This window comes from Vipera ursinii (genome assembly GCF_947247035.1).
Source record: "Vipera ursinii genome assembly, chromosome: Z".
NCBI classification, from domain to species: Eukaryota; Metazoa; Chordata; class Lepidosauria; order Squamata; family Viperidae; genus Vipera; species Vipera ursinii.
This window is the reverse complement of record NC_139517.1, coordinates 30,456,166-30,479,987: the sequence shown is the minus strand read 5'-3', so window position 1 is coordinate 30,479,987 and position 23,822 is coordinate 30,456,166. Positions and strand designations below refer to the sequence as shown.

Below are 23,822 nucleotides of genomic sequence, written 5' to 3'. Positions count from 1 at the left end.
GTCTTGTAAACAAAGCTGATGGTGGAGATTGGGTACAATTAGCCCAGAGATAAATCATCCAGGAAGTGGGTAACAGTCTTTGATGAAACCGATTTGATTGAGATACAACATGGGCTGCAAGATGTTTCTCTCCCTTTCACATTTCTTTACCCCCCACCCCATGGTCTCCCCTAATGTCTTAGCCCTGCTGCAGTTCACTTGTTCCTGAGATGAGATGGAATGTGTGCATGCCCTGTGAAACATATCAAAGAGTTTTAACTTGTTGCCTTCTGTTTGCTTCTCCCTCTCTGTCTCTCTCTCCCTCATTCCTTTTTTCCTGCTCCACCTGTTTCATTGAGGAGGGAAAGGAGGTTAATAAACCGCTCCAGGATTGGGAGGAGGCCCTGGAGATGGGTGATGCATAGAGCCAGAAGTGGGCGGAGGTCCCTGTTGTTGTATGTGAGGCCCATTCAGATTCTGATGATGGAACCAAGAATTGTGATCTTCCAGGTAGCTTGGGGGAGAGTTATAAGAGAGTGGTTGGGGGATTTGGCTCCTGCTGGCTGGGTTATTATGAGTGTTACTGTCCCAGAGGGCAGGAGATGGTGGAGAATTGCAAGCCATGGAGTCACTGTTATTTGGGCTGTGTTCCAAGGGAACCTCTCCATTTTTGTACAATTTCTTAAATTTAGATCTTCGATTCTGGAACCAGATTTTCACCTGAAAGAGAGAAAATTATTTGATTTGTAGAATAGTCAGCATTTATTCCACTTTATTTTAAGCCAGTCCTTTCCCACCAAAGATAAACCTCTGCATTTCCTCCATGAACACAAGGAAAAATATTATTTGTCCAGTTCAAGGAGAGCTCTGTAGATTTTTCATGAAACAGGTAACAGGCTCAAATTCTGGTATTTTCAGATATAACAACAACAACAACAACAACAACAGTAATAATAATAATAATAATAATAATAATAATAATAATAATAATAATAATAATAATAATAATGTTTGAAGGGACCTTGGATGTCATCTAGTCCAACCCCCTGCTCTGGCAGGAAACCCTATACCATTTCAGACAAATGGCTGTCCAGTCTCTTCTTAAAAACTTCCAGTGTTGGAGCATTCACAGCTTCTGGAGGCAGGTTGTTCCACTGGTTAATTGTTCTAACTGTCAGGAAACTTCTCCTTAGTTCTAGGAAAGACTGGATTAGATAGTTCATAGATCGGATTCAGAATATGGAATCACAGATTTCACTAAACCATGAACTACAATTATGCCTGACTGTAGAAAGCATGCTGGCAGCACTTTGTTTTGTTTAGTTTTGATTTAGCATAAATAATGAATCTAATTACTATTCCTCAATCTAACCCTAAAATGCAGAAAGTTTGTGAGATTAAATCACAGGCATAAGCTGATCTCTACTCTAAACTCCTTCCAGGAATGTGTAGAAGAAAATAAGCATATCCCCCATTCCTTTTGAAAAATGAGACTACATGTTAATTTCTAAAATGGTCTACCAACCGATGTATTAAAAGAAGCAGGGAATTGTGGGTCATTGCAAAAAAAAATCAGGTGATAAAAGCTTGCTCAAAGGGTTTTACAAGTCTTTCAAGGATGCTAAACATGGGGATTGGGAAGACTGCCATGATGAAACTTAGGGCAGGGCTGGAATAGTGGCCTAGCTGGCTGGACATCTTCCCAATACCATTGTAAAGGTGTGTGGCTCCATCTACATCCTACTCTAGAGAAGGAGTATAAGTAAAACAAAAGAAAGTGGGCGGTAGGTAGGAAGAAAGAATAAAGGATCAAAGATAGTAGAGACAGAAACTCTTCCTAATCAAAACAAGGAAGCAGGAAGACTTGGAAACAAAGTCTATTTTGTTTAATTGAGAAACACCAGTGCTTTTTTTGTAAAAGAAAAAGGTGCCGGAACTCACACATGTCATACAAACCCACCTTGCCTACCCTACAAGGTTCCATCCACAAAAGGTGCGGGAACTCCGTTCTGAGCGTTCTATGAGGGGAAAAAACCCCCTGAGAAACACCCATATTTCTTCTGGAGACAGGGGAAATCTCTCTGCAGTTGGTAATCAATGGAAGGACCTGACTGGCTCGAGGTTGACTCAGCCTTCCATCCTTCCAAGGTTGGTAAAATGAGGACCCAAATGGTTGGGGGCAACATGCTGACTCTGTAGCTGCTTCGAGAGGGCTGTAAAAGCACTGTGAAGTGGTATATAAGTGCTATTGCTATGGAATGGCCAAGTTTTTATTCTGAGCAGTCAATAAAATTGCAGCTATATTGACTGGCTGATGATTTTTAACTTGCAACAGGACAGGATTGTGAACTCACAAGAATGGACCAGATGATTTAATCTGAAATAAACCAAAATCCTCACAAATTGTTAATAACCGAGGGACAATCTCCAGTCTCATACTTTTTATATGTGTGGACTTCAACTATCAAAACCCAAACAAAAGGGAAAATGCATATCTGGACCTTTTTAGTTCAAGTAAAGTGCATCAAATCTGCTTCTGATCAAACTGGAAAGGTACAATGTGTCAGAATATTTTTCTAGTAAAGGAATTGCAGTTAATACATGATTCTTCCACTAGTGTTGCTTTTTAGAGGGTGAAAAATATATAAATGGAGAAACTATGGTAAACCATATGAGTGTATGCAAGCATGCATGCGAGATAGTAAAAAAAACAAAAAAAAAAAACAACAACCCAGAAGGGAAAATACTAAATCAGAAGTGGAAGGACAACTGATAGACTCAGAGATATCATTGAAATTTACAAGGTTAAAGGAAGAGCTCCCCCTCATGTCCAAAGAAAACTACATTCTGGGTATTTCTTTCATTTTCTAAAATGTGACTTTAGAAAAGTTCCTACCAAGCTAGGATGAAAGTGATGAGACTTCCATAATATATGTTGATATATTTTAATTAAGACATGTCAAAAACTCTCAGCCTGTGCATCTGGTTTGATACTTGGAGAAAAACACTAGTGACAGTATAAAATTTGGACAGGGAAAACAAGAAATATTTGGCCAGTGAACTACATATTAATTTGCAAAACTATGAAATTCATGCATTTTGCTCTGTAGGTCTACATTATGATCTAGAATATACACATTAATGGGACTTTTGTTTTCATTGGAAAAAAGCCAATCTTCAAGGTGCCTTCCAACTTATTATTATTATTGGACGAGGATCAGTTCAATGACAAAAATTTCTGATTCCCAATAATTTAATAATAGAAGAAATAAAATGTCTACCATAAATTTAGTACAGAAATGAAAATTTAAACTAACTAAAATTGGGTGTGGGTGTGGGTGGAAGACAACAAACTTCATACAGTTCTGACCTCAGAACAGATTTTCAGATTCATAATTATTTAATTATGAGTATTTGTTGCTAGCAAAAACTCTGACTGATGGAGTTAAGGGAGTTCTATTAAAATGAATCCTTTGGTGCCTTTCCAAAAGTCAGCTGCGCTTTCTTGGTTTATTCGCTTCTCATCCAGAACTGAAGAAGCTTCTTGGATGAGAAGTGAAACATTTTCAGGAATAAACCAAGGAAGTCCAGCTGTCTTTTGGAAAAGCATCTTTGGGACAACCAGGACCTGCATGATTTAGAATCTCTATAAATATTAAAATGAATATTCCACAAGACTAAAGTTGACTTTTTTTTTACTCCAAGTTCATCAAACCACTACAGAAGCTTATGACCCCAAAGTGAGGAACTATATCTCATTTGTCATAAATGGCTGTACGTATAGGAGGAGGTTGGGTTACGAGATTCAAACTAGACAATGTATTTAGGCAAATAGTAGATATAATACATTTAATTCAGCATTGCATAAGATGATTCAAGCAAACTAAACATGGGGAAAAATGCAATTTTTCTCTGGTGGTCACCAGAGGAGGAGAGGAAATTCTTGCTTTGACAATCACATGGCTATCTCATATTCAACATGAACAAAACCAGTCCCGTATGGGAAAAACTTCAGATGATTCAGACAAATGAGCAAAGCATCAGGCCACCTCCTGCCTCCCCCCCCCCCAAAAAAAAGTCTAGAAAAAAAAACTTTGGTCAGTGACCATGGTGACCCTCGGGGAAAAATTCCTTCCTGACTGTCATGGGGCAGTTTGTGTTTGTAGGAACAAAAACTCATCTGTACACCCCGAGAGTATTTTGTTGGGTGCAATTTTCGATGTGTCAGGTTGCCACCACTGTGCTATGCTCTTGACCTATCAGAATCCGGAAGCACGCCAACTTGCTCTCTTAATTTAGATCAAAGCAATTAAACAGCCTCATTGTCCTCAGGGTGCTTGGCTGGCTCCACATTCCAGTCCAGCTTCTTAACCAGCCCCTCATGACCTGCTTAGGAGGGAAGGCTTGTGGGAGAGGATGACACACAAGACAGCTTCATGTGTGAATGTGGGAGCTGAAAGAGAGGAAGCTAGCTCTCTTGGGTGTGTGCGTATATGTATCACCAATCACACATGATGTTTGGTTTACAGCTGTTTAAGAATATTGTGTTGAGCACAGTGAGTGAGCATTTGACAAAAGGCCGGAATATTTTAATAGGAGTTCAAAGACTAGTTTTCCTCACATTCATTAAATGATAACTTCTCCACAGAATTAAAGCTAGGTTTGCCTAAAATCCAAGCTTATGATAAATGATACCTTTCTACTTTGGGAGCCATCCTTGCATGTCCTTTTTTCTGAACTGTGATTGAGAAAAGAAAAACTCATTCTCACAAATGGATTTACCTGCCGACACCTTCAACCTGCTGAGGTCTCATTAACACAATTTATGTGCAATTAATTAGTTAAATTTGTCTAATATGAAACAGATCCCAGTCTCATTCTTTGTTGCTTTCCTCCTCCTATTTTGGAAATTTTTTGAAAAGCAAGTTATATCAGGATGAAGGTGGTACTTTTCTCAGATTTTACACTCTCTGTAACCTATTTCTCAAAGAATGTTCTCAGGACAATGAAAAAGAAAACCTATACTTTCACTCTGGCTATATTTGTAGGGGGGGAAATCAGAAAAGAAACAGTCATTTGCACCGTCCTATTAACATGCTAGGGACGCAGTGGCTCAGTGGGTTAGGATGCTGAGCTTGTCGATCAGAAGGTCGGCAGTTTGGCGGGTCGAATCCTGAGTGCTGCGTAACAGAGTGAGCGCCTGTTACTCATCCCAACTTCTGCCAACCTAGCAGTTCGAAAGCACATAAAAATGTAAGTAGAAAAATAGGGACCACTATGGTGGGAAGGTAACAGCGTTCCGTGCACCTTTGGCATCTAGTCATGCCGGCCACATGACCACGGAATTGTCCTCGGACAAGCGCTGGGTCTTCGTCTTTGAAATGGAGATGATCACCGGCCCCTAGAGTCAGAAACGACTAGCATGCATGTGCGGGGGAACCTTTACCTTTACCTATTAACATGCTGTGGTCTTTGAATCAATCTTCTGCAAATGACAACCACTGCCAAATTAAACTATACCAGCAGGAACTTCTGTAGGAGAGAGAATTCCTTATGTTTATATAAGGGTCATTCAGGAGATTTTTTTTTCTTTTTGGTGGACCTACCTACCAGTTTATCAATACTGTGTCTTAAAATGATGCCCTGAGGATTTCTTATGTCATTGTATGATTCCAACCAACCCTGATGTTGACCAAGGTGTCTACTACTAATGTGAGAAAGTCAAATGAGTAGTACAAAAACCCTGATCTCCAAAATTAAAAGGAATTTTCCATCATTTAAAATGAAACACTAAATCTTATTTCCTAATCCTCTATTTAAGTTGATGTTTTTTAACTTGGCAACTTTTAAGACTCTGCTGGCTGGGGGATTCTGCTTGGCTGCAGACCTTGTTGGCTGGAAATTTTAGGAGTTGAAGTCCACACATCTGAAAACTGCCAAGGTTGAGAAACACTGGCTTAGAAGAGTGCTTTGGGCACTTATAAAATGATAGAAATGCATTGAGGGTATTTTTCCAAAAGGAGAGTTGCAATCTTAAAGTTTGAAAAACATTGATTTAAAGGAAAGCTATGGTCTTTTGCATACTTACTTGGGAACAAGGCAGTGGTGGGATTCAGGCAGTTCGCACCACTTCGGCAGAACCAGTAGCTAATTTTTTGTTGCCCAGGCCCAGAATGGACTTCCAGAAGCGGCATCCACACAGAGAACCGGTTGTTCATATATTTGAATCCCACCACTGGAACAAGGCTCACTGAACATAGTGAATGAGATCCAGATCAAATCATGTTTAGAGTAGATCAATCATAATAAACGGACTTCAAATAAGTTGTGATTAACTTAAGTCCTATTCCATTCAAAAGATGCGTTGTTCAGGACTATGTCCAGATCCATTATTCAATCCAATAATGTAGTACAAAGTACATTATCTAATGTAATTCCAAACAAACATATCCAGGACTCAGAAAGGGACAGAGATCTAATATTTTACTTTGAGGATATTTGTTAGATAGCAATGGAATTTTACAGAAGTGTGTTAATATTTAAAATCTAAGATGACCATCTAATTCAAGTTATTTGAGAACAATCTGCAAAAAATAAATGGTGAAAAGGGCATTCTTGAGATAGGTGATACTTTTCATATAATTTTATAGATTCTAAGACGGCTCTAAAGAATGTAGTGAAGATAGGCTCAGATTAGGTTTTTTTAAAAAAATATTTTAATTGTATTATAAAAGTTAAACCCTGACAATCAAAAAGTATATTTTACCTTGATTTCATCCCTGCCTGAGGAGTTACTCTTTGGCAATCCAGCGTTGTGTATTATTTTTCTATTTCTTTCATGTAGGCATATCTAGGCTGCATTAAGCTGGATGACTATTAGATGGCAGTAAAGTTGCTGCTCTCTCATGGTTGCCTGAATTTTTTGCAGGCAAGATATGGTATGTCTCTAGCCTCATATATATTTATTCATTTATTAAAGAGGATTTTCAGAGCCATTTAGTTTTAGCCTTGTACTGTACTAAGCTCCTAAACTTGAAGTCCTGTTTCACTTTGGGGCCATACAACTTCATTTACAGCATCAAGGGCTACAGATGAAAATAAAGAGTTTGTTTGGGGATGGTGTATGTTGTTCCTTCTGTTTTCCTGTTTTTGTTTCATATATTTTTTTTGCTTCATCTTGAATTAGTTGACTGAACATTAGGATAAATGATAAATATTAGGATAATTTTCCCTGGATTTCAAATTGCCTATATAGTAGAGACAAGTAGCTTGGGCCTTTACAATATGTCGGACTAAAATAAAATTGTCAGTGTAGTGGTGTAAACTTAATCAGTACAATTAGTTCATAGTTCAGTGTATCCTTAAATAAAGCCAAAGGGAGCAGTGAAAGATGCATCTTGCTTTATTATCTACTGGATGTAGCAAGAAGGTATTTATGTATTTTAAAAACATTTATAATTGTAGTGAAAACTTAGGTGCCTACTGGCTAGGTTTATGTATGCTTCAGTATTCAATTAATCCATTTTCTGAGTTCTCTCAATACACTGGCATGTAAATTAACTAAATGAACACACAGCTAAGTCACCAATTAAAACTTTTTTTTAAAAAAACCAAAAACAAACCCACCCTCAGGTTAAGCCAGTCACCGTTTAGCATGTGGGAACCCAGCCCCTGAGGTCCTGCTTTGGAAAATTAGGTAGTTTTCTTTCCACTACGTTTCTGATAAAAAATGCTATACCCAATTCTGCCTACATTCCCCAAATGAGATATTATTGAAAGTAAGAATTACTTATTTTTAGCTTTATTCCCGGGCAATGTCTATAGAATCACAGACGAAGTTAGTATTCCTTTCTGAATGGTTTCATGTAGTTTGAAAAGTAGTATTTCTATTTTGGCTTTAGAACTGTTTAAGTTTAGTGCGACTGCTAAGATTTTTTCTAAGGAAAAGATAAATACCGAAAGTTATTTTAAAAAGGCAGCATTCTCTTTTATATATATATTACCTCATTGTTTTAGTGCTTATCAAGCAAAATGAAGAACTTTAGAAATATGTTCAGTCTGACAGATCTTATCCATGCTTGTTTGGAAATACATCCCACTGACTCTGAGTAGCTAAGCTCCGAGGTAAATGTACTAAGACTGCAGACTCATGTATCCATTCATGATTTCCCAGAACTCTTCTGCACCTTAATTGCTCCCAAGTAATTTTGCAAAAGATTGTAACTTTGCTCCGAGGCATTAAAAAAATGAAATACCATTTAAATCTATAAATTTAATACAGTGGTACAATAACTCTACGGCTTCTATTTTAGGGCAATGTCTGTACCAGTGAGACCTGCTAGAGAAACTGAAGTCCAGAAGATCCAGAGGGATCCTGAATTTAACGCTCCTGGATGAGAATCCAGAGTTCCATTCTCAGCTTAACCTGCACTATGGCTGGCCCCAGGTGAGTTGTTATTTCCCAGGCAGAGAGGTGGCAAAGAAGCCACGTCTTCTCACCACTAACAACTCTTGACACAGCTAAGCAAGAAGAGGGACATTCAACAAGTGGAGCTTGCATAGAAATAGGGTCTTCCTAAGATTCCCTCTTCAACACAACTCTGGAAAGTGAAGTCATCTTTTTCTGTATCTTAACTGTCTTTCAAACATAGTTCCTGAGTTGCAAAATGGGAGTTTGAGGCCCCTTTCAAGGTGCAAAGGACTTGTCTTTTTTTTTTTTAAATGTATACATAGTAAATAAAAACATAGTACATAGAATATCGTTCCTTCTGTTAATTGGCAACTAGCAGCCCTTAGACTCACTGAGGCCTACAATAACCAGTTGGCTCACTGATGTTCATCTAAAGACTAACAATGAGTTATTTTTCCACTCAAGCCAACTTCCTTCTCACAGTCATCAATTCTCTTGGCCTAAGCTCAGTTAGCTTCAGGAGAAAAAAGGGAGAACCTGCCAAAACACATACTGTAGGTTGCCTTGCCCCACCCACATGTTTCCTGCAGCAATGCTTCTTCGCTTCTCTGGCTAGTCGGCATACCATTCTGGATCTTTGGGTCTCAGCCAGATACAAGTAGGCTACAGGGCTAAAAGGACAGAGAAAAATGACTTCACTCCTTCCCATCTTTGTTCTGTCCCAGCTTGCTTACTGTGATTCTGTTATTACATTTTGTATCTATGACAGCTCGTGCTTTCTCTAATTAGAATGATTGTCATCGTAAAAGACATCATGTTTGTCTTCTATATGACAACAGAGGAACTCACCGCCTCATTTCTGTGATCCCCTTCATCCTAAGTCATTACTGTGTTATCATAAAATTCACACATTTTTACTTCTCAGCGTGAAAAGAGTTATCTGTTGTAAATGGTTAACAGTCCTGAAAAAGAATAGACTCTTTTGTTTTTAAACCCACATGTACATATAAAGTGACATATTTAAAGAAGTGAGAAGACAAATATGGAAAAATCATTTTCAAAATGTAATGAAGAGAGAAGAATGGATATATTGGAGGAACTTCAATAACTAGAAATAGATGAACAGTTTGAATTCAGTTCAACCAGTCTGTAAACCCCAAAGATTATGAAATAATAATAATAATAATTAATAATAATAATAATAATAATAACAACAACAATAACAACAACAACAACAACAACAACAATAATAGTGATGATGATGATGATGTTAGGCAGAGTATCTGAAACTAATTATGTTATCCTTAGCTTTTTATTTAACTTGGCCTTTTACTTTTTCAAAAACTACTGGATTTTTTCCTAATTTTCAAGGTCTAAAGCACTGCATTTTGCAGCCCCCTAAAATGTTGTTGGAGTTTCAAGGATCTACATTACTTTACACCCGTGTTCCCAAAACAAAGATGAAAGGCTAAAGAAAACTGCACGCGCACTTTTTCTGTCTTGTCATGAGCCTTCTTTCCTGTTTCTATAGTTTTACCTGAGTCTGGGTCAGTCCAAGTTGTGCAGCCAACTCTGCCCTCTCTGGCAACGCCAGGTACTGCGCCTTTTGGAATCGCCTTTGCAAAGCAGCCAGCTGGTAACTAGAGTAAATTGTGCGGGGCTTTCGAATTTTTTTGGGTTTTCCATTGACCATCCGCACTTCAGGTTCGGGTTCTTCCTTCACTGAAACTGCACAAGTGAGACAAAAGAAATACGCTGGGAGAAAGAGCCCAAATAGCAGAAAGAAGCGTTGCAGTGACGCTCAGAAAGAAAGTACTGCTGGTTTCTAAACCTTTGCTTTGATAAAATGAAATCATTATTTTCCATCTGCAGAATATAGGCTTTGTTTCAGCAGAGGAATACCAATTCTCAGCCACTGAATTGCTAGGTATAACAGTGAACAATGATTTGATTTATATGACAAAAGAACGATCCCTTTAAGAGAAGCAATTTACCATAACTCTCCTATAATTGTAAACTTTTGCTCTTTTCAAGGAGACATCTATTTCCTCTATTAATTACCAACAACATCACACGGAACAATCTGTCCTTCCAATAATTTCAAGGACTTGCTGTCCACCTCCCTAATTGTCTGTTTCTGTCTCTGCACTTGTGGAATACAAACAAGATGCTGAAAGAAGCATTCGGCATCTGCCTCTGCCTTATCACTTCTACCTCCACATTCCTATCTAACAAGGACAATTCTCTCTTCTAGGAAAAGTCAGACTAAGGATGAAAGAGGGTCTTACCAAGGACTGTGCAAAGGATTCTGCAGATGTGCTGTGCAAATATATTAAAACTTAGCCTCCCTCCCCTCAATGGAAGTTACTCATAGGTAACTCTTATCAAAGGGCAGCTGTGTGTAGTTTGTATGAAGCTAGTTTGAATCAATCATTGCTTGCTTGTTGATATATATCAGAATATACTCCTAAATGATATTTCTTAAAAGGACCAAGTTACAGTTCAACAGATGTACAGCCTGGCTGCTTTGCTCTATCTTAAACTTTCTCCTTCAGAAATGGACTTCTCCATTCTTCTGTTTTGACCTTGCTCTTTTTTTTTTTTTTTTTAAAAAAAACAATTTATTTTCTGTCTCACTAGATGTATTGGATGTATTTTTTTCCCCTCTGTGGCAGGAAGCATTGTCCGGTTACATCGGGACAGTTGGAACCACACAACCCCGCATTCCCTTCCTGAAATATTTGTGGGGAATGAGGGCGTAAGTTACAGGCCTCAGACAGTTGTAGCCAAAATCTACATGCTAGCTCTGTTTAAAGATAGAATTCATCATTTTCATCTTTACACCATTATTTTCACAGTTCTGTATTTTGTCTTTCACTTTTCCAACTTTTGTGTTACTCCTTTCCCTGTTTTTTTAATTCATAAAAATAAACAGATGCCCTCACAGACATCAAATTGTGGATGTTGGTATCAAGATTTAAAGCAGCAAAATAACAAGTTTTGCACACATCACAGGTTTCTGTATGTGGGAGAAACAAGCTACTAGAAAAATTAGCACATTTGGCAAAATACTGTTTTAGAAAAAAATATGTTGGCTTTTTTTTTAAAGGAAAAGGGAAAATTAGATTTTTTTTGCCTCAGGAAAAAAAAGTTTCAGGCTTAGCACTATTTTTTCTTCAAGAAAAAAAAATCAATTCCCAGATGGAATTTGAGGTATTGTTGCAAAGTAGCATTTGTACTTTGCAAATTAAAAAGTAAGCCATGAAATAACACACAAAATTGGGAAAAATGTGCAGACGTTTTCTCATCCAGGAATGCAGAAGAAATAGTTAAAGGGAAAAGGGGAGAAAGGCTGGTTGATTCTTTCCTACGCTCAACTTGGAAGGAAGAAAAACACAGATCTTGATCCATAATGGATCGATCAGTTCTCAGTTCTTCAGAGAAACTTTATTCCGGAAGGAAAAAAGATTGTAGGGCCCCCCAACTTTCTATTGCTGAATTTCATAATTCCACAAAATCAAGTTTTCAATGGTAAGAGTCTTTTAATCTGATTTGGGCAAGGAAAAAAGGATGAAAATTGATTTCAGTTATCTCTCAATTGTCTTTTACAGACAGATGGTGGATTGTGCGTGGATTGTGTGTATGTTTTTTATAAAGCACAAAACTCTGAAGGAAGACCTGGGGAAGAAAGGACAGAATCCCATCTAAGGGTTTAATGGTGAATACCAGAAAAGTTTGGATGTCTTATATGTTACAACACAAAGGGATACTGTTCATTTCTTTCCACTAGAACAATACTTTCTGGCAAGGCAATATCTCTGTCATGCACACTCAATTGCATATTCACACCCCATTGCTTAAAATATCCCCAACAGAGTATGTGTGTGTGTGTGTGAGGGGGAAAACAGATCCCATATTCCAAGAGATTCCAAGCCATTTAATCTCCATGAACCCCAAAACAGGGACAGCCATCCACTCAAACTCATACACTCTGGACTTTGATTCAAAAACTTCCTTACCTGTTTCCTGGCTTGGCAACTGCGGATCCCGGAAAGGTCCATATTGTCTATATGAAGTGCTGTAAGGATAGTCAGATTTGGGGGAGTATGTCCCCGTCGCCCCCATCCCATTGAAGTTAAATTGTGGGTGGTATGCATAGTGATTCATAGGTTGAGTATAAGGCTGGGTGGGGTAATATTCATGCTGAGTATGTGGGGTGCTGTAGTATCCCAGGTCCGTGATAGACGATTCAGGAAGTGTAGGGGAATCTTTGGTGCCGGCATGGCAACTGATTGAGCTGGAAATGTCAGTCAAAATGCTGCTAATCTTCTTATCAAAGGATCCACTCATGATGAGAAGAGCTCACCAATGGAAGGTCCACCGCTTGACCCAGAAAAGAATTAACTAACTGGAGCAAATACTTTCCACCTTCAACTCCTGTTGAGTAGTCTTACTCAGCCATGGTTTCAGGAATTGTTGCAGTTGTTGCTGCCGCTGCTGCTGCTGCTCTTGCTTGCCACTGCCGTCCTCTAGAGAAAATGTGTAAGAAATCCAACCGAGCCAGCTTGCTTAAACCCTCTAATTAAGGAGCAGAGAAGGGTGGATGCTACATTCCGATTGGCTCCAGAAATATTGCCTTCAAGGCAAAACATGCTCTTCCCCTCCCTCCCTCCCTCTGTCTCTTTCTATCTCTCTATAGTTTTTTTTTCTTTTTTTAAAAGAATGGATTAGAAAATAAGTGTGCTTCCCCCCACCCCCTCCGCAAGCACATCTTTCTCCTGGAGAACATGGAACTCCTTGAAGGAGCCAGATGCCAGAAGTAGGGGAGTCTCTTCATCTCCCCTCCCTATTTGAGGAAAAGGATTTTAGGAGGATGGCAGGGGGAACTATATACTGAAAAGGGGAAAGAAAAGGGGAAAATCACTTGTGGGTGTGCTGAAAAGCATATTTTGTTCATCTACATTAAGGTGCATTTCAGATTTAGGAACTGACAAATATTTTCTACTTGTGGGTGGCCTACTTCCAGAAGACCTGCCTGTTCTATTTCAGCTAGGGTTTCTAAAATTATACACGCACGCACACACACACAAACACACACAATAGGGCATTATTTCTTTAAAAAACATGTAAAATAGCTGTTTCTTGTTTAAATTCTGTATACTGCATGTTCTTTTGCATTTCCTTAGCACTTGAATTATGCAATAATTATTCATATGTGAAGCACTTTATAAATCTTCATAATCCTCTACCCCAACAAAAGCAAATAGATTTTTTAAAAAGTTAAAATTATCATTCATTACATTCTATTAAGAGCAGTGGAATGAAATTTACTTGTTTGCTGAGTTCTATAGGACTTCCATCATAATAAACTATTTAAATTGGGTCTTGGGAAAAATGTTTCCCCATTTCTTAACCACCTCCTTAGATAGACCATAGTGTCACAGATAATGAACAAAATCAAGATATAACACACTCAGGGAATTCTTGGCTGAGATTGGATCTGATCTGATTTTCGTATTGTTGTGACCACTGCATCATCTTGATATAATACAAATGGAAGATCCCTTATATAAATCTTAGATGACAGACAACAGGCAGACAGATTATAAGGATTTGAGCTATATGAGCAATTTTTCATTAGTACGTACGTATTTCATATAGTTCTGGATAGAGTGAGAAACAGCCTAGGGAAGTCTCTTCCAAATTCAAAACGTAACAAAAGTTTGTATTTGAAGATTGTTCACATTCAGCTTTTAAGACCAAGTGTATTTTTTTAACTGGAGTTTTTTGAAATAGACTTTATATATTTTCAAGAGGACATGATGGATCTCACAACTACATTTCACTACAGTGGCATGAAAGAGGCGATGTTGGGAAGTCCTTGGCTTTGTGAAAAAACTATTCCAAATGCTGGGCTCCCCACAGACTTACATTTTCTAGGCATAGAGACATGAAATCTAATAGAAAAGCCAAACCTCCAGGCTTAACATGGATTGATAATCGCATTCGTTTAGCAAATAGTAACCATTTGCAGAACTGATCTCAGTGCTATTTGGAATTTATTTCCAGCGCAAAGAGCAGCTTCTAGGGTAACATGCCTATATGCTACCATCTAATTCTGTACTCCTCTAGATATTTTTGAAATTAGCCTGTGTGATTTCTCCTTAAAGAAACAAATACATGAGAATCATGAAACACACCTGAAAATGTGGAAGTATAAACACCTTTCCAATTAAAGAAATGCTAAGTACACCTGCTTCTTCAAGGACAAATCACACAGGCACAACACCTGTGGCTTTTTATCTGCTTGTTCTTAAAAGCAAATGTCTCCTGTATTATGTTCTTATTATCATTGTTAGTTTCAAAGGGGAAAGATATACAAAGTAAAACTTCATGCTGTAAATGGTCACCCTTTTTTATGTAAGTTACAACTTTTAGCTTTCTAAGCTTCCCAAGATTTTTTTTTTTGTCCATTTAAACAGGCAAAAATGTAGAAGATAGCATTGACATTTATTTATTATGTATTTAGGAGATGTCTGGAAATTTATAGTTGGGCTGCTAAATGTAGAATTGGAGCGTGAGGTTGTTTTTGTAGCAATAATCCCGGGATGTAGGCAGTTTACGATTACAGATGATCGCAGTAAGCCAGTTGCTAAGAATTTGAAGAGAAGATTTGTGTGGGTGACTAGGTTTGGCAAGTTGATGGGTGTGTACATGTGTGTGAGCAGGCATGTAAATATGTGTGAAGGCAAAATGTTCACTAATAACCTGACAAAGAGATATATGTTTGTATATAGGTCTGAGCACAAGGGAAAGGCAGATGTACAACCACATTTATGTGTGCGTATGTTCAGGTTTAGAGATAGAAAAGACATAGAATATGCCATATTTGATAGTTACTACATTTTCAACATTTCTTACATAGAACTGTCAAATTACATTTTAAATTTTTTTGACATGTGACCCTGTCCTCCCAAGAACCCTTTTTCCAAACTCTGTTAAGCCTTGTATGAAGATCCAAAACATTAAAATTCTATGCATTAAGTTCTCTTTTCTAAAATTCTCCAATCTTGTAATATATATATATATATATATGTGGGAATAATTGCCCTTATTTCATCAGTATATGCATATCTATATAAATGTAAGATATTCAAAAAATGAATACTTATTTCAACAAAGATAATTTTTGAGATCATCTTATTTGGTCTAATTAGCACTTTCTATATTGGTTTTGTTCAAAAGACTGGATAGTCTTCTTTAAGGTACAATCTCGTGGCAGTTCCTGAATCTAAGATCTTTTCAGCGAACCAGTCCCCAAACAACACAAAATATGTTTATAATTCAATGGTAGAATACTGTTTTGCAGATAGAAGATTAAAATAGTCCTTGAGTTACGACCACAATTGACTCCCAAATTTCCATTGCTAAGCAAGACAGTTGTTAAGTGAATTTTGCCCCATTTTACAACCTTTCTTGCCTCAGTTATTAAGTGAATCACTGCAGTTGTTAAGTTAGTACCATGATTGTTAAGAGAATCTGCCTTCCCCGTTGACTTTGCTTGTCAGAAGGTGATTATATGTTCCCAGGATACTGTCACCATCATAAATGCATGCCACTTACCAAGTGTCTGAATTTTAATCACATGACATGGGAATGCTGAAAAGGTTGTAAATGTGAAAAATGATCATAATTCACATTTTCAGTGCTGTTGTAACTTTGAACTGTCACTAAATGAATGGTTGTAAGTCAAGACTATTTGTACGTTTTCTTGTACTTCCAAGTAGTACTGGAAAAATGAGGGTTTTTTTTCCAAAATCCTGTAAAACCATTGTCCTGATCAGCTAGAAGTCTGGAATTACAATAGAATATACATAATTCAGGGTTGAACTATGGAGTATTAATGATATTACCTAGTTGGGTAACGAAACATCTACAGACAAGCCACCATGCTCAGCAAAGCACCAAGGACTCCACAGTTTAGAATTAGTTGAACCAATAGTTTGACTCATTATAATGTAGCTTCCATTCTTCCATATGTTTTTAAATTTGCCTTATTCCCTAATAAAAATTGTCATTTCCTCAAAAAATTGTTTTATTTGTTGCATTTATACCAACCTTTTTTGAGAGAAAGAGAAAAGCAATGCACAGAGAAAATTTTATTCATCTCATTTTATCCGTATTTTTCAGATGTGGTTGATAACACCTATCAATCAAACCAGCCTAAAATAGCAGTTTTTGTGTGTTTAAGAAAGGAAGTGTGGAGCTTCCAGTGAGACAAAGTGGAGAAGTCAGCAAAGAAGAAACAGTATTAGGGCTGCTAACTTTCAGCTTTATCTACTTAACAGAATAACAGAGTTGGAAGGAGAATGAAACAGAAAGAAAGTTGAAACAGAGGATGAAATGGTTAGGGAAAGGTGAACACATATAACCCTCAACTTACAACCACACGTGAGCCCAAAAATTCTGTTGCTTAACAAGGCAGTTGTTAAGTGAGTTTTGCTCCATTTTATGATCTTTCATGCCACAGTTGTTAAGTTAATCACTGCAGCTGTTAAGTTAATAAGATTATTGATAAATGAATCTGGCTTCCCTGTTGGTTTTGTTTGTCAGAAGGTCACAAAATGTGATCACACGACCCTGTCATAAATACCATGCCAGTTGCGAAGCATCCGAATTTTGAGCCCATGACCATGGAGACACTACAATGGTCAGAAGTCCCTTTTTCAGTGCGGTTGTAACTTCAAATGAAAGGCATTAGTCAAGGATTACCTGTAATTGTCTTGAGTTCTTTGGAGAAAGAGTTATATGTATTATAACTATAATACATAAAAGTATGGTAAATGTAAGATAATATTTGGAACTCTCAAACTCAGCCTTTTAGCATGTGTAAAGTATATTTTGCTAATTAGCACTGCCTCTCCCAATAAATCTCAAATTAATTGAGGCTCCAGAGCAGGATTCATAAAATCCAGAAAGGCATTGAAATCCAAGAATATCCTATTTGAGTCTCTCTGTTCTTGGCTCTGAGCTGATATCTTGCAAAGAGATTTTCAAAATAAGGATATGAATCACACATTGCCTGGGCCACAGGTTCCTCGTTCCTAATAAAATCAGTGCAATGTTTCTGCATAGCCATGAAACATTTCAGAAATTGAACCATGTTTCAAATTTTATAATCTATAGGGAAGAACTACCGGTAATTTTTTTTTTTACAAAAAGAACAATATAATACCCTTTCTGGGTATACCCTTTCTTGATACAATTTGTCAATTTGATTTACTTTATTAGCAAGTTCTGCATTCATTTAAAAGCTGCTCTCAAAGACAATGCAGCCTATGAAATTTAATATACCGATTTATCTAGTCCAGGATCACTCGTTTTGGCTTCCATTTGTGGCCATCGTATTGGGATCCCAATATCTGGAGATCCAGATTTGCAATGGCAGTTTTGGAGTGAAAGACAAGTTTTTTTTCACTCTAGCTGACAAAACGTATTATCACTAAGCAGAGGTTTTCTCCAAAGATAATGAACAAAATAGAACAAAAATAAACAAAGGCTTTTATTTCAATGTGCTTGCCTTTTTGGATTTCCTAATAATAATTCCGCATAGAGAGATTTGGGGCCCAGGTATCAAGATTCTATCACCAGTACAAACATCTTGTTTCTGAAAGGCATCAGATTAAGTATCACACTTTGAACTAAATTCACCTTCTAAGGATATCCCACCCAACTGGATCATTTAGACCACGGGTGTCAAACGCACATCACATGATGTGTCGCGACGTATTGCAACTTTTTTTTTGCATTGCCAGAGCTGGGGTGGGCACCGCCTCCGTGGTGGGATTCAAATATGTGAACAACTGGTTCTCTGTGTGGCTGCCACTTCCATTCTGGGCCTGGGCAACAAAAAATTAGCTACCAGTTCTGCCAAAGTGGTGTGAACCAGCTGAATCCCACCACTGTGTGGCCTCCATATGATTTAGACCTTGGATTTAATCATGTAACTATACTACTTTTCCACGTACCTAAAGCCAATTCTCCAAAGACATTTTACTGCCTGGAAAAAACCCCCCCACCTCTTGTCCTAAAGTCAAGGGATATAGTTTAATCAAATGATCTTAATATCTGAAACAATATACATTATGTGAGTAAAAACATATTTCTGCTAAACTGATTATCAATGGTTTGCTACCATTTTGCAATCCACAAAATCAGCTGCCTAAAGTTATAATGTAACTGTAGGACCAGCTCTAATGCCAGAATCTCATGTTTAGTCCTTCTTGAGAATTTTTTTATTCTTGTCACATTAACACTAATCCATAGACAATTCCCCATCTAGACTCAAAACAGAGAGCACGCAAGTTTCTTTGAGACGTAATGATGCATATATATTAGAAGGGCACATTAGAGAATTTTTAAATGGTTATGTGATTGACAATTAATTTTATGTTAAGGAAGCTCTTGTTTGACTATAGGACCATACAAGTCATTGAATAATTTGTTGAAAGGAAAATGAAGTGTATACTCACCACTCTTAATAGAAGGGTGCACTGTTAAATTATTTTAATTGAGTAATAATAGATGACATTTATTTTTTTATTATATAAATTGAACATAATAAAAATCCAGCAATATTTCTTTAGATTGTTTTTTCTCTTCATGTAATGTTTTAAAGAAGTTTATGTCTACTGAAGTTGCCAAACCCCTCCCCTTTCAGAAATATAGCAAAATATTGATTACTGCTATCTTGATAGCTTGATCCTAATGTGAATAGATAAGATAAACAAAGATCAAATGTAAATGCATATTAAGAGATATCTTTATTTTATTAAGTGACATGCACACTATTTTTATGATATCTTCAAGTCTATATAACATTTTAAGAAACCATTAAACAAAGTATGATGAATGTTTGCCATCTTCTGGGCAATACCTGGTATTACAATATTCCCCTTTGTAAAGCTGGTTTCTGCTGGTGTCCTCCATAAGATTGCCAAAGTTGAGTCACTGCCCTAGAGGCTGGCAAAGCCTCGGAATACTGAAAACTACTCCATTCTAAACCCACCCTTTTCCTGGTCACATGACCCAGGGAAGAGTTGCTGCTCCTGATTCTTAAACATTTGCTATTGTATGTTATTGTCATATGTAAATCATCATCATCATCATCATCATCATCATCATCATCATCATCATCATCAACTAGATTAACCCGCTGCTCAGGCAGGAAACCTTATACCATTTCAGACAAATGGCTGTCCAATCTCTTCTTAAAAACTTCCAGGGTTGGAGCATTCACAGCTTCTGGAGGCAGGTTGTTCCACTGATTAATTGTTCTAACTGTCAGAAAGTTTCTCCTTAGTTCTAGGTTGCTTCTTTCTTTGGTTAGTTTCCATCAGTTGCTTCTTGTCCTGCCTTTGGGTGCTTTGGAGAATAGCTTCAGTCCCTCCTCTTTGTGGCAGCCCCTGAGAAATTGGAAGACTGCTATCATGTCACCCCTCGTCCTTCTCTTCATTAAACTAGACATACCCAATTCCAGCAACTGTTCCTTGTATCTTTTAGTCTCCAGTCCCCTGATCATCTTTGCTCTTCTGTGTACTCTTTCTAGAGTCTCAACATCTTTTTTACATCATGGTGACCAAAACTGGATGCAATATTCCAAGTGTGGCCTTACCAAGGCATTGTAAAGTGGTATGAACACTTCATGTGATCTTAATTCTATTCCTCTATTAATGAAGCCTAGCACATTTACTTCAGTCCTTCTTTTTCTTTTACTATTCAGCGCCTTTTTTTATTCCACGTGAGCCTTATTTTAACAGCAGCAGACCCTGTTTGTTTTCTAGCTACCCAAGGATCTTCTATTCTTTCTCTCATGCCATGCCATGTCATGCCATCTTCAGGCTGTTTTCTCCCAAGCTATTTATAGCATCATCCACGTCTTTGTGCCAAGATAAGAATAATGGAGATAAACGTTACATTGCTACAGTAGTGGATAAGCGATAGTAGAAAATGCTATCAGCCATTAGTGAATGGCCCTGGCAGTCACCAGCCTTTCCAAACTAGTGCCTTGCAATGTAATGAAATGCAACTTCCGCCATGAAAGTTGAAGTTGGAAACGTCTGGTGGATTCTACCTAGGATACATGTATCCTAGTACATGCATGTCCTGTATACAATTACACAGAGACAATTCTTCATCCCTGTAAAGCTTTCTCTTATGGTTGGTGAAGGAGCACCATCTAGTGGTTTTGGCAGTGATAACTGCAATCCTTTTGCTTTACTGCAAAATGGAGGAATACTATAAAGTATATCATTACATTCATTGAGGTTTATATAGACAAGAATCTTACTCTCAGTAAGATCACTGTTTCTCAATTCTGGCAACTGTAAGATATTTGGAGCCATTTGAGGAATTCTAGAAGGGTCCACGCATCTTAGAGTTGCCAAGGTTGAGAAAGACTGTCCTAGATGAACTTTGCCTTAGCTTTGAATCATAGACTCATAGGGCTGGAATGGACTTTGGACTATTCATATTATTGGTTGGCCAATCTTTTCTTGAAAACCTCCAGCAATGGAGCACCCGCTACTTTGGAAACCAAGCTGTTCCATTGACTAATTGTTCTCACTGTCGGGAAATTTCTCCTTAGTTCCAGTTTGGATTTTCCACTGACTAGGTTCCACCCATTGCTTCTTGTCCTGCTCTTAGGTGTGCTAGAGAATGAAGTGACCCCTCCTCCCTGTGATAGTCCTTCAAGCTATCATGTCACTAATCCTTTCTCTTATAGACCAAACATACCTACTTCCCCTTAGCCCGTCATCATATGGCTTACCTTTGAAACCTCTTATCACAGTGGTGGGATTCAAATATGCGAACAACTGGTTCTCTGTTTGGATACCATTTCCAGAAGTCCATTCTGGACCTGGGCAACAAAAAATTAGCTACCGGTTCTGCTGAACTGGTGCAAACCAGCTGAATCCCACCACTGCCTTATCATCTTTGTCACTCTTTTCTCTAATCTTTCTAGGGCCTCAGCAAGATTTGCCTGATGGCAAAACAGAGAGCTGAGGTCACTATTTGCTTAAAACTCATTCCTCTTGGTTAACATTTGAAATTCAGTTTTCCAGATTTTGAAGTTTATGCCTAGGAAAAAGTCTAGAAGATGGTATATTCGTGAAAAGAATGTTCAAAAATGTTACAGAAAATTTATTTAATATACTTATACATTTGGCAAACTGGTTACCACCAGGTATATGTACAGTATAATGCTTTTAATATTTTTATTGTTAAATTCAGTAAATAAATTTAGCATATTCACAAAAAGAGGAAAAATAAATCAGCAGATTTACCCTAAGACTTACATCTATGGAGTCCTTGCTGCTCTCTGAGCTTGGTTGTTTGCTTGCAGACATTTCATTACCTGACTAGATGTTTTTCCAAGTGTCAGGGCAATGATCAGGTGCCCAGGCAAGTGATTCTTTTGGATCCACAAACAATAAGCATACCAGTGAATAAAGAGATTTTAAGCTTTATTACTGACTCAAGCAAGCAGATTGAAAAGCATAACCTAAAAAACATACATATCAAGTAAGTTGACACCCAAATCTCTTAAAGGCTGTCAGGAGCTCCTAAATAATGCCAGCAGGGACACCCCATGGGCAGCCAGTTTCTACAGTACCTATTGCTAAATATTATGTGCAGAATCTCACTGATAACAACAGTCCCGCACTTTTTATCAAAATTGGCACCATGACTTCATGGTCTTGCTGTGGTCAGGAGTATGCAAGACCTGAACCTGACTGGCTGGCATATGATTCTGGGATAAGAATCAAAAGTCCAAGACTTTTGCCTCCGGGTGTTGTGGGTGCTCTACCAATGGAAATTTTCAAGAAAAGATGGGAAACCATTTGTTTGGGGTGGTATAAGGTCTCCCGCTTCCCGAGGATTCATTCTTGTTTAATGACAGGAACAACAGCTCCTTAAGCGGCTGTTAGCAGGTGAAGGGTCCTAACTGCTACTATGACATCAGTAATTGTATTCAAGCACTCGTCTCATGTAGTGATAAAATAAATCCAAAGTACAACTATCATTTATTGAACCATATTCATGTTAGATGTCTCTGTGACCCAAAGCTACTGCAAAAGCTACCGCAATCCAAAATGCACAGCAGTTTCAAATAGACAGTCATTTAGGAAACTGAAAAGAAAAACAATAATAAATTTACTATTAGCACTTAGTCTACCATGTGATTTTCTGTATCAGATTGTCTTTTCTGCAGATGTAAATCTACCCTGGCCCTTTAAGGTATTATTTTCTGGCCCATCTATCACTTTCACTTGGCAAACATATTTTTTTTAATTGGTTGGGCAATTTGATCCTCTCTCTCAATATACACACCACTGTACAGTAATCAGGAAAAACCAAATGCACAGATTAAGAATACATTGTACCTGACTCAATAGTAGTAATTGTGAGAGGAATTTAGGTGTCCTAGTGGACAACCACTTAAATATGATCCAGCAGTGTATTGCAACTGCCAAAAAAGACAATGCAGTCCTAGGTTGCATAAACAGAGGGATAGAATCAAGATCATGCAAAGTGATAAAACTTTATAATGCCTTGGCAAGATACACTTGGAATATTCCATCCAGTTGTAGTCATCATAATATAAAAAAGATATTGAGACTCTAGAAAGAGCGCAGAGAAGAGCAAAAAAGGTGATTAGGGGACTGAAAGCTAAAACATATGAAAACTGATTGCAGGAATTGGATATGTCTAGTCCAGGGGTAGGCAACCTTGGCTCTTTTATGACTCGTGGACTTCAACTCCCAGAATTCCTGACTCAGGAATTCTGGGAGTTGAAGTCCACGAGTCATAAAAGAGCCAAGGTTGCCTACCCCCGGTCTAGTCTAACAAAAAGAAAGACTAGGAGTGACATTGTAGCAGTGTTCCAAAATCTAAGGGACTGCCACAAAGTTGAGGAATTTATGGTGTTGCTATGCCACAGGTGTGCAGGTTCAGAGAGTCTAGCCAATTGCTTTTCAAGTGTCCTGATAGACATCTGTACATGAAATCCATAGGGAAGGCTTCCAGGGACATGCAAATAATTTGCAAACGGTAAGTAAAGATAGTTTACCAACTATCTCTCCAAACCATTTAATGTTTTCCAGAGGGAGAACTAAAAGAGTGGGCTTATTATTAACTTCTTCCAGGAAGTTCCCCAAATTACCAGTGGTCCAGTACTTAATGGTGATAAAATGAACCCACCTTTCTGTTGCAAATAAGCTTTTTATTTCACCAAAGTAGAGGTTTGGCTTGACCTCAACCTCCTTTTTTCTGGTGCAGTAGCCTAGCAGTTAAGACGCTGGGCTTGTTGAACAGAAGGTTGACAGTTTGAGACTGTTAGGAAATTTCTTTTTAATTCTAGGTTGCTTCT

The 23,822-nt window shown here is 37.8% G+C and overlaps 1 protein-coding gene across 1 annotated transcript; it reads right to left on the bottom strand.

Annotated features, from left to right (window-relative positions):
- Positions 1 to 351: 351 nt before the first annotated feature.
- Positions 352 to 12,739, bottom strand: DLX3 (distal-less homeobox 3; the record flags this gene model as incomplete). Its single annotated transcript, XM_083376486.1, has 3 exons — positions 352 to 699; positions 9,927 to 10,117; positions 12,409 to 12,739. The coding sequence occupies 3 exons, from the start codon at positions 12,737 to 12,739 to the stop codon at positions 352 to 354; spliced, it is 870 nt and encodes a 289-aa protein (XP_083232612.1).
- Positions 12,740 to 23,822: the final 11,083 nt, after the last annotated feature.